General features: G+C 31.2%; 1 protein-coding gene across 3 annotated transcripts in view; it reads left to right on the top strand.

Moving 5' to 3' along the window:
- The window catches only part of HisT (Histamine transporter), a 41,092-nt gene that overhangs the window by 10,645 nt on the left and 18,232 nt on the right, over positions 1-12,215 (top strand). Inside the window, exon 1 of one of the 3 annotated variants that reach the window (XM_074130239.1) lies at positions 10,360-10,573. The exons of the other annotated variants lie outside the window; for them this stretch is intronic. Coding sequence (XP_073986340.1) covers positions 10,543-10,573 — 31 coding nt within the window. The 5' untranslated portion in view covers positions 10,360-10,542. Of the gene's footprint in view, positions 1-10,359; positions 10,574-12,215 lie in introns of those variants that run through there. 3 annotated transcript variants of the gene reach the window in all.

The raw sequence follows: 12,215 nt of genomic DNA, 5'->3' as shown, positions 1-12,215 counted from the left end.
TAAATTTGATGCAGATGTCTCATTAGGCCATAATAAAAGTAAGCGACGTTGATAAGGAAAGTACGTAGAAGGTATATTTTGAGAAATTTAAATCGAACTCCTGAACTAAATAATACACTGAAATATTTAAGTACATTTTCCTGCCAACAACTTTACATCATAATATATAATATGGATTCATGATCCATCCTTTTTATTTGCCTTTGCCATTAATGTGGACACTTTTGCGTTTAAAGTGTGGAAGCAATAATATTCAGCGACAGCAAAATGGTTGTCGTTAGAATGAAGAATCTTGCAATGCTAAACATTCGTAGTGATGTTCCGCTGACCAATCCTCCAAACAGTACAAAGGATATTTGTGCGAATCTGCTTTTCCAATTCTATGAAGATAATGCTGGAGAAAGTCATGCCCCAGTGTTGAACCTAAAGCACTGTTATGGCTTTTGAAAGGTTCAATGAGACTCGAGTCAGTGGGTCAAAGACGGCAGCCCTCATTTACCTCAAAACCAATTTCCTTGCTAGTGATAATCGATTGAATTTAGACGATTCGGTTTTATTTTTTAGACGATGGGATTGGAAAGCTCTAGTCTGCGTCAAACCATTATTTACAGTTATGTGATATCAGCAACACCACATTCTTACCTGCCTGCTAGTTTCTGGCAACATCTGAAAATTCTGTAATTATCTAAAATTCTAAAATTGTAATTGCTAGATAATCAGTGCATTGTCTGTATTACGTTATTAGCGCCAAACGGATAATTACTTTTATTAAAACTTAATTATTAATTAATTAATTAATACCAAACGGATTAATTACTATTAAAGTAATAAATAAAAAGTATTGTAAAAATTTAACTGTTGGAAAAACGAGGGAGGCGAGCCAATTTATAATGAACAAGAAGAACACGTCGGTACAGAAAGTTTGGAAACCAGTGTGTGCTGAGTAGACAAATTGAGAAAATTAATATTGAAAACCGTTCGCGAATAGATAAAATTGTAACTTTGTTCTTAAATATTTCAAATAATATTAGAGATATCGAAACGGGGTCAACGTAATTTTTCACAGTTTTTTATGTAGTTTTCATAATCATTGTCAAAACCAGTGGTCCTTATGAAACCTCTATCAGGTTTTTGACCGTAATTCCGCCAAAAATAAAGATACAGCATCGAGGGTAGAAAATTTGAAAACTAGACTAAAAAAAACATATAGTTTACTTCGTGGGTTTTTTCGAAATTCTGTTTTCCTAAAAAGTTATTAGCGATTGGTGCGTTTTAAATGGATCACCTTGTATATTAATGATCGGATGAAAGGAGTCCACTTGATTAAATCAAATCCTGTTACACGTTTCAGACGACGGGTGAAACTCAAAGGAGCTGAATTGTAACACGTATTGGATTTATCAGAGGTGGAAGAACTCCAAAATTTTGTCATTAAAAATCTGCATAAACTGCACCAAAACACTCTTTATGGTAAACTGTAGTGGTACAGAACTAAAAATGTTTTTACGGCCGACAGAAAGTGCTTACGGATTTGAGAAACAGAACTTGAGCAGTCAGATAGGGCAGAAACAAAAAAAATTCACCGAGCAACCTAAGAAGATAAGATGCATTCTCTTACCCAGCAACTAACAAACATATAAAAAGAATCTCAGCAAAGGAAAGCGTCATTATTACTGACACAAAAGTCATTAACTATTTATTCACAACGATATTTCCAACTACTTGTTTCAACTTGTTAACCAAGTGAATTACAATATTTTACAATTTATTATTATATAAATTCATTCGCATCTTTTCATTATTTCAAGTTTACCCTTGGCTTTTTTAAAAGAATCCGGGTCAATAATATTCCAGCACTCTTCGCTTTAAAGGTTGCTTTCTGTCATTGAAAGTCAGGCAATTGGTGATTCAGTATTTTTGTGGAAGTTCCCTTTGGAGCTATTGAAAGAACACACTACTCTGAAACGACATGGAAACTGCTTTGACGGCCTTGATCTGCGCAGGTAATTGTACTGTTACAGGAGGACCCCGCGCGATGAGCTATCAGTCTGTGTTGCCCTCTATCTGATTGCCAATGAAACATCACCCAACAGTAACATCCAGTTTTTGAAAATAACTTTTATTGTACATAAATATATGTTCATTTCATTAAATAAAAAATATGTTTAATCAAGTTTTAAGAATGAATTAACAGGAAAAGTTACGCTTTAAATAAATAATCTTTGTTTACGTTAACGAACCTTTTGGTTAAGAAGTATTGACAGTCAGAGCTTTGAGAATTGTGGCAAGACAAATTTGGGGGTTTTCCAAAGTCTCAAGTGTTTCAAAAACACAATACACATAGAATGACAGCAAATATTTAATTTATCAACTTTTTGCTTGTCAATACCAACATTAATCTCACTACTTATACCCTGTAATAATTTAAACAAATAAAATCTAAAAGATAAAGCTATCATATTATGTATTAAAAATTAATTCTTGTACAATAGTTATGTTAATGACATTAAAATGACATTTTTATTTGATGATTGAATGGATTCAAAGTGGGTTTTAAGAAGCTGTAGGATTTTCAAGTTAAAATTGCGTATAAGTAAAATAAAATTATTATTAATCCAATGTAAGGTGAAATAAAGTCACTCCGCATGTTTGGCCAAGGGTTATCCACTGTTCACTTTTCATTATTTAATTATCTTCTATTCTGTAACATCAATCATAATTACCCGTGAAATATTTCCATTTTTTAATACTGGCCAGTTACTGAATTGTTCATAATAATATAATTGCTCCATTTGACTGTTCCACAATAGAGCTGATCTTAAATTTACATTTTGTCGAACATACATCTAATTGTTGACAATTATTGAGAATTAAGGTGTTTTAAGGACAGACCTGTTCGTTATTACCAACTTGTTTGTATATTTCGTTTTAACTACAAATTCTGGCTGTCAATTTAATATCAAACCGAAACAGCAAACGAGACAACAATTTTCATTGGCTCGGACAAGCATAAAATTATCTCATTAAATAGAAAATGTGCCGAGAAAATCTATAACACATCTTGAATATTGATGGAATCCCAATTGTAAAAACCACATCTTGAATATTGATGGAATCCCAATTGTAAAAACCACATCTTGAATATTGATGGAATCCCAATTGTAAAAACCACATCTCTGCAATAGTAAGGCGTCAGATAGAATAGAAGTTTACCGCTCTGTTAATTCTATTCTAGATAGGATTAAGTCACTAGATATCATTCTTGCGGTGTAGTCTTTCACAGAAAGAATGCCAAATATCTCTATCCAACGACAGTTCATTGGACTCAGCCTAATATAATCTTCTTTCGTTGATTTCTCTGTTAATTTTATTCAACCAAGTGATCACTTCTTCCTCTGCCAGAGATTCTACTATCCGTCGCCTTCCTAAGTAGCCAATCCTCTTCCATCCTTTGTCTTAATGTCCAAACTTTCTCAACTGCGCACTCTCAATTAATTGAGCGAGCGGTTCACATTTCAGTGTGGGTCTGATCGTAGAGTTTCTGATACGGTCTCACTTAGTCTTGCTATCAATTTCCTGAAGAAACTTCATCTCTGTAGCCTGCAGGCGGCCACGATCGCATTCCTTTAATGTTCATGATTCGTTAAAAAGTGAAACGGAACGAAAGTCCACAGCTCGGTCCTAAATTCCAAACTGAAAGCTTTTATAAGATCTATAAAACACAGGATAACCTCTTGGTCGTACTATATGGATTTTTAGCAAATTTGACTTGGCGAGAAGATACAGTCATTATTTTCTACCAGGGCGAAAGCCACACTGTTCCTCTTCTAACTAGTGTTCCAACTCTTTCCTACTAGAGAAGACCTACCAGACATCATAAAGAAGACAAATGAAGATATCACCAGTAAATTTAAAATACAAGACTTGCTACACCCCACCATAAAGATACGTAGTTCTAAATTGCGATTGGGTTTCATCCCAACTAAATTATTAAATGTAGAAAAAGACACCTGTGTCCTCAATTTCAAAATCACATATTGCATCATAATGCAATACTCTTTCTCAGTCAAACAACATCTGCAATATGACCTTAACCGTCAGATCAGTAGACTAAAATTTTAACAAATCAGTTTTTATTGTCTCTGCAAAGGAAATAACCTTTGTTAATAATCTTTTATAACTTTATGAAATGCGGTAAATTCACAAAAGTTAATCATTGAAAAAATAACTTTGGAAGCGACATTGCATATATTTATTGTAGTTGGTAGAAGCATCAGTGTATTCATGTACGTAAAAAGAAATATAAAGAATTTTCTCCATGTCATTATGCCAGCTAAGAACAGACCATTAGTTTAACAATGAACCCCTTTCTTCCGGTTACTTAACACTTGATTTAATATTACAACTAGATTAGATTTATCGGCGCTTCCTGTGTGAATCAGCGGATTGGCCGTGACGTCCTGTTAGAGTTATAGTTAGTTAACTGGGAAAAATTACCTCTTTGTCTACTCACTAAACACTTGATGTTTTATTAATGGTGTGAGAAATAAATCTAGGTTAAATTAGACTTGAATTTTTCTGTGATTTTAAATAATTTGGATTATTTAGATTATAGTGAACAGATATTTACTAAAAAAAACTTTTTCAGTCTATATTTCAATCATACAAGTTCGATCATTTCAAGAATTATACAGGGTGTTCATTTTAAGACGGCTCAAATGCATTTTATGCTTAAACGGTTAATCTGAGCAAAAAATGGTAGAGGAAAAATTTGTTGCCAGTCACCTCTAGTTTCAGAATATGTGACTTAATTTTAGATTCCTGCCCGCATACGCGGCTGTAGCGCGACCAAAAGTGAGGGTTCGCAGTTTGACCCCCATTTTCGTATACACAGTTTTAAATAGTATAAAAAGTTATGAAAGAAACCGGAAACCGCAATTCGATATCTCCAAAATTAAAGGTGCTAGGCCATTTCAAATTCTGGTATTTATTAATCATATTTCAATTTTTTAACTTATTATCAAAGAGAAAGAAGAGCACGCGATAGGTCATTTTCATGTATTTTTTCATCCCCTTTATACTAAAAATATTGCCAAGGCAGTAAAGCTAGTATTTTTCTTAATATCGGGAAATAAGTCGTTTTCCGAGTGATTTTTCTGAGAAAAATCAAATGTTAATAGCTTCAAATGTTCTCAAGCATACACAAAATGGCTAAAAATTAATTTTACAACTGTTACAAACAAGAATGTTTAATAATTATTTGGTAATTTTGGGAGAGTTTCGTTTAATTACCAAAAAAATTGGAAACCTCCTGCCAATATCTCTCATGTAAAGGATCAAACTTATTCCTTAATTTATCAAATAATGCATTTTACTCAACTTGTGAAGCGTGTATTGTGCCTTCATGCACTCATGCACTCACCTCAATGAGGAGGCACAATACATGCTTCACAAGTTGAGTAAAGTGCATTATTTGGTAATTTAAGGAATAAGTTTGATCCTTTACATGAAAGATATTGATCATGAAAGCTAGAACTTCTACTACACAGTTACTACTAATTCCAGTTAGATTACACTGAAGTAGCACGTAGGAAAGTCAAGCTCAATTCTGAGTCAATTGCTGATTTCTATTCTAACCACTCCTCTGTTCTTCGAGTCCTTGTCTTTAAAGTCAGGTTTGTATTTATTCCTGATTACTTCTTGAGGTTTTTTGGCACTATACCAGTATAGTCCATTTTATTCGGAGTCCTTCTATTATTTTTTAGACGTTCTAACTTCTAAATTAAGCCGTCTGATTGTTTTTCTTGTCTGATGCTGTTCTAAGTAAGTTTCCTTAAAGTCTGTTAAATTTCCTTATCGCATTTATTTTCATATTTAGTTTATGACCTCTTCCACATTTTAAGACAAAAACGTTTAGTTCTGTGCCACTTAGATATCTTTTTCTGTAGCCTCTCATTGTTCAGTATTTTTCAATTGCTAACAACATCTGTTCTCCAATCTATATTATTTCATTTTCTTTTTTCTCCAGTAATTATTGTAAAACCTTATCACTTTCTTTGGATGTCCTAGGTTATGAATTAACGTGATATTTTTTTGAAGTGAGCGCAAGCCTTGAACTTGATTAAATAAGGGAGGGTTCATCAATTGGCAGGGATATAGCCTATTTACAATTAATTAAAATCAATTTAAAGTATTTCATACTCAAAGGTTGCAGCAAGTTGCTCAGGCGCCAGCTAATACGAGCACTATAAATATATAAATAATTCTGGTTTTAAAAATAATTTTTTTCATACAATGAAAAACAGTATCAGTTATTGTGTACGTATATTTGTATTCAGTTTCAGGTAAATCTGTTGATATAATTATTCTCACAAAGTTAGAATTTGGACTAAATATTGAACTCTGCCAACCAAATTAGGAAACCACACATTTCAACAGAGTAGATCTTTCTTAAAACTCTTAAAATTACTTATTTTCTAGGTTTAAACTATATATATATTTCGAGCAAAAAGAGAAAAGATGAATGACGACTATGAATAATTATTACTATATTTTAAGGGATTAAGGCGAAAAGTTATTGCTTTTATTTATTTTAAATTGATTCAAACAAATTGAATCCAAAAGTCGGAAGAAGCTTTGGTAAATTAACCTAAGTTAATCTTAACTACCAATGTTAATCAACTAACACTTTGTACAGCGGTAGTTTGAGTGTTTTAACGATAGTCAGCCACTTTCTCAAATAAATCCAGTGTTAGACCTAATACCAACTTAGTTGGCGATAAGTAAATGGTTTAAACGTTGCTCAGCCACTATTTTGCGCGTTGTTTGAGATTAGTTGGTATCCTCCTACAGATCAACATTACCCTTGAAGAAGAGTTTGAAACAAATCATACTCCAATTTCCTTCTTTAAAGTCATTTACATCACTTTTAATTTCAGGTTCATCTGTCCACATCATTACTGTTATCAGTTCTCAGTTAATTTTGGTTATCTCCATTCGTTATCGTCAAATCTTTCCTCTTCATTGCCCCGTACTTCTTTTTGAATTAGCGGTATTCTTCTTTTAATGAGTCTTAACCTTCTTTCTTTTGCCTTCTATGCGACCTCAAATAATTCACATTCTTATATTTTTCTAAACAAAACATTACGTCTTAATCTTTTACAATTCAGTCATAGTATCCTTCGATGTCTCATCTATAATTTCATTTTATTTTTTTATAAATTATTTTTCTTTACTTCACTTACTCTTTCAATTAATTTTATATTTGTAATTTTAATTAATTAATTTTTTAAATTTACTATTAATCTTTATCGTTAAATTGCTAAATAAACGAATATTTTAAAGGTTTATGTCCTCCGCAACAATCAGCGACAGGGATTCTCAAAAGTAATAAATAAAATCCCAGGCCTAGAGTGGAGACGAACCCAGAACAATATAAACAACAAGTCAATTTTTGCAACCTTTTATGGTCAATTATGGTGAAATTCCATGATGCACGATACAAAGAAATGAAAAAGAATATTTGTCAAAAATTATGATAGTTAATAATGTCATAATAATTAACTGAGAAATCTTATCACTCTTATCTAATGTTCAATGAACTCCAAAATACAATCGGACTAAACTGGTTGTGTTCGTATTTTTATTATTTTTAATCTTACACTTATCTTATTACTAACAACTTAAGAACAATATGTTGTTAGAATATTTGTCCAGGAGTTTAAAATTTGAAGAATGATTATAGTTTTTGTTTTTTTCAATTTAAGAGGAAGTAATCTAATCAGATTTTAAAAAGAAATATCCGTTTTGCGGTCTTCTAAATCAGTACCTGTGGTTTTTAAGAAAGGGAGTGTTTGTATGAAAAAAAAAGATTCATAAAACTAAAAAATCACCAAGCTAAAAATATAATATAGTACCTATATATTTAGAATGGGTCCAATTATTAGAGCTACTGCATTTTAGCAAGCAAATTTCTCCAACCAATTTACTGAGTTGTTTTATGAAAAACGATTCCAAATATGTTTGGACTCTTTTCGTGTTGTTTCACGTTTATTTGAAACATTTCGCCTGGAAAATTTTATTTTGACCACTCCTAGAAGAGGGCGTGGTAGGTTGTGGGTAAAATGTACGTTAAATATAATTAAAAAGGGTTAGATAGTTACAAAAATTTCAATTTCAAAAGAAATGCTTAAATCAGAAGAGCCATTAATGAATTTTTATTTATTTTTTGAAATTTCTAAAAGAAAAACCTGTCACGATTTTCCTTTCAACACCTTGTTTACATTTCACATACGTTAATTTGTAATACTTTCCTAAGAAAATTAGTTCTAGGCAGTTCTGACAATTAAATTTCCATAATTTGTAGTATGACAAAATTAGTAAGCATTGAACTGTGTGTTTGTACATTCAATAAACACATATTACACTAACAATTATAACCTGGGTTCAACCACTAACTACTTTTCCTCCAAATTCGTCGAGTTAAGGATGAAAATGTAATGACGTGAGAAGTTACGAAACGAGTTAGTAGCTTAAAAATATCAACTTTTTTTTTAACTTTGTTTTGGTGGGTTTCCATTTTTTTTTTTTTTTTTAACGACAATCTTTGACCTCATTTTAAGTAATACACGCTAAAGAAATGACATAAAAATTGTATTTGGTGTTTTGCTTTTTGTTTATTTATTTAATTATTTACATTAATATGGTAGTCACCTGAAGTTGAAATGTAAAGCTTTACGAAAGTTAGGGGAGAATAATATTAAAAGACATTACTGTTTTTTAAACTTTTTGTACATTAAAAAAAAAAAACAGCCGATAAGCAACTACTTCTTAAGAAGATATGAGTTCAGTATCCAACAACATTTAGTTTTAGAATTTCTTTAAACTTAGTATAAAATATATAAGCGTCATCATTTTAATTAGAAACATTCTCCAGTGACATTTGAATCAAGGACGCTGGTTTTAAATCTAAAAGCGAAACTTCCCGGAATTGATGGTGGCACTGCCACGTGGTGGATAGTATAAATAACCAAACACATTCATTTATAACTGATTTTATTTGTGGTACAACTATAACACTTCCTAGTTATGTAGGGCAACTCTCCAGCAAAATTCAATGCTGCCATGAAGTCTGTAAAATTTAACTGAATTTTTGTATGCAGCAAGGAGGATAGTTCTTGTGAGTATGGTATACTGAGTGCCTTTAAAGCCTGGTAAAGTAGTCAAAGAGTGGTTCTCTCATTCACAAAGATTGTCCCCAGTGGCTAGCTTCTCTTTTGGTTCTAAGGCTGAGCCTATACAGTATTATGTATTTTTCTAAAAAAAGAAAACATCGATTTTCTTTGTATGTTTTATAAACACTTATTTTTCCAACATTTAACCATTTTGAGGGAAAAACGACATAATCTATGAACAAAGAAGCATAAAGTTATAAAGTTATAGCGAAGCTACTGCTTTTCGCTTTGTTGTATCTTGGGTTCAAAGAATTTCGGCCAACTCCGGGAGTTGTCGGAAAAATGAGGCGCTTTTTCACACTGTCAAAAAAAAACAATTTGAATACTCTACTTCTGTACGCTACTTATGCGAAAATTAGTTCAATTTCATCATTTAACTTCTTGCTAAGTTAGAACTTTTCTTTTAATTGGTTTTTAAACAAAAATTTATGAGTATAGGTCTTTGTAGTCAGTATTTAAAAAATGTTGAGAAAAATGACAAAAGAAAAATATTAATTTTCGATTTTAGATTTTAATCAAATTTAATTTTTATACTTAATATGGCAGTTTTGTGAAAAGAAATTTTGTGAAAACAAAAATAAATTCACTTGGAAACTGTTTCATAAAAAGCGAATACATGTAAGGTTTAAATGAAAGCAATGATCGTAGTTGTTTTTGAGAAATCCGTGAATACCTGGAAATCTATTGAGTAACGTCACCACTGCTGCAGTGGGTAAGCGTCTACTCAATCGAACGAATCAAATTTTGAACTTATCTTGTTTTTGAAGTATTCATTCACACTCTCATACAAACATTTGTTCGTACCTTTTGAAAGCTTAAAAAGTGTTTTTTGGACAATACTTGCACCATTCCACAAGAGAAAGCAACCATCACTTTTTTTTTTTTTTTTAAACAAATCATTTTTATTAAGTAAATAAAGGATGAAACATTTGATAAGCACTATCATTCAAAAATACATGATAAACCATTTTGGTAATTCCCTTGGGCGCCCCTTCTGTTTCTGATCATCCTACACTTGAACAGCGTATAGATTCAGTAATATGCGCATGTCCTAATCGTATGGTTTTCTAACATATTCCTCGTTAACTGAACACTCCCAAACCAATCAGTCAGTTCCCTTTGCACCTTCCACTGTAGAGCGCACCATTACTGCACAGTTCCTATTTTATTTAATTTTTATTAAAATTTTTGTTAGATATTAACATTTTCACGCACTAAAGTAATCCTCTGCACTATTAAAGTTTAAGTTTTTTTTGCATTGTTTTGCTTAAGGTAATCTTTTAGTTTTTCTTTTTACTTCTTAAAAAGCATGGATTACAAGGAAGTACCTGTTGGCCCAGGTATGCAATATTTCTTTAACTTTTTTTGCTAAAAATATTTAACCATTAAGTTTATTTTTTAAAGAGAATATTGATTATAAAGTGGAAATACCAAACAAACTTAATTAACCAATTTAATGATAAACGTATCATTAGTTACCAAAAACTATCACTAGTTTTAATTTAACTAATTGAATGCAACTAAAATAAATTAACTGAACAGAATTATTAGTTTTAAAGATAGAACAACAGTTCTATTGAAAACTATTATTATGTTTAGGATGATGTTTACGATGTCAGCATGACAATCCACGTGTTATACTTGTAGCTCCAGTATCATTTTTATCTTTAGCGCGCTTTATTTATCTGCATGTTTATTTAAATGTTACTAACCTACTTTTTTTAATTTTTTTTAAGTTTGTATGCTCCATTTTGGACTTTATTTTATAAACAGATTGGTGTTACCACTAATACAACTTACTCATTTTAAAGGTTTTCTTCAAATTTGAATTGTTTACATTTATAAAATCAATATTGATTCTAGTAATAAATAGGAGAACTTCAAGTGAAATGGCACGTCCCAAATATTCTCCTTAAAATTAATTTCATGACTTGTCATTATCGAGTACGTGGCAAACTATCTCTATAAATAAAATAAAATAATAATAATGAAAATTATTAACGATCCCAATACTTGCCCAGTACCAGCTATCAGGGGCAGCAACAGTCACTTTTTTTTAACAAATCATTTTTATTAAGTAAATCACGATGAAACATTGGACAAGCACGTGATTCATACTCCCAGTCAGGCCATTTTTAATTTATTTTTTCGAAAATGGAATTTAACTAACACCTATAAATATTACATAACATTCGAGAGTCATTTAAATGTTAATTGAAAACCTGTATCTTCTCAAAACTGCCCTAAAATAAATTGTCCAAGAGAACTCTTTTAAATGGAAGTTGCAAGTCTGTATGAATACAATGATAATGCCAAATATAAAGAAAATCTTTTAGAGCTACTATAGAGGAAATATCTTACAAGCTCTAAATTGATTCCTTTATTATCAAGTTTTAACTTTATCTGCTATATCGATTAAGATAATTTTTTATTAATTATAATTTTTATGACGTAAACCTTCGCATTGATCATTTTCCTAAAAATCGCCTTTTTTTTACACAAGCGAGCAAAAAAATGCACAAAATTTATCACCCTCTCAACAAGTTCTATTATATGTTGATGGTGAGGTACCTAAGAGTATTGTGATTATGCCGAATTGCCGTTGTTTGGTTCCCTCAATGCGAAAAAGCATACATTATGGTGTTATATAAATTCATGTAAATTTGTATGCATTTTATTTATTATTTATTACTGAAAAGTATAAGTACTTACTTTTTATTGGATATAAAACGTTTTGAATAAAAGATATAGTTGAACAAGTCGGCAATGATGGCTACTCCATGTAAAAAAAAGAAAAGAATCGTAATAGATAATCCCAAAGAGAAAAAAAATGTTATATGAAAATCATTACCAAAATTGAAAACCATGCATTACAGTGAAATTGAAACTTACTATATGAAAGCGTACTACAGCTCTTCACCAGGAACTACCCTGAGGCGAACGTTTCTAGAAAAAGATAAATGCAATTGTGTACAGTAAAAG

Source organism: Rhodnius prolixus, unplaced genomic scaffold, assembly GCF_049639745.1.
Source record: "Rhodnius prolixus isolate KJV_2025 unplaced genomic scaffold, Rpr scaffold_4, whole genome shotgun sequence".
NCBI lineage: Eukaryota > Metazoa > Arthropoda > Insecta > Hemiptera > Reduviidae > Rhodnius > Rhodnius prolixus.
This window is presented reverse-complemented; position numbering and strand designations above follow the sequence as displayed.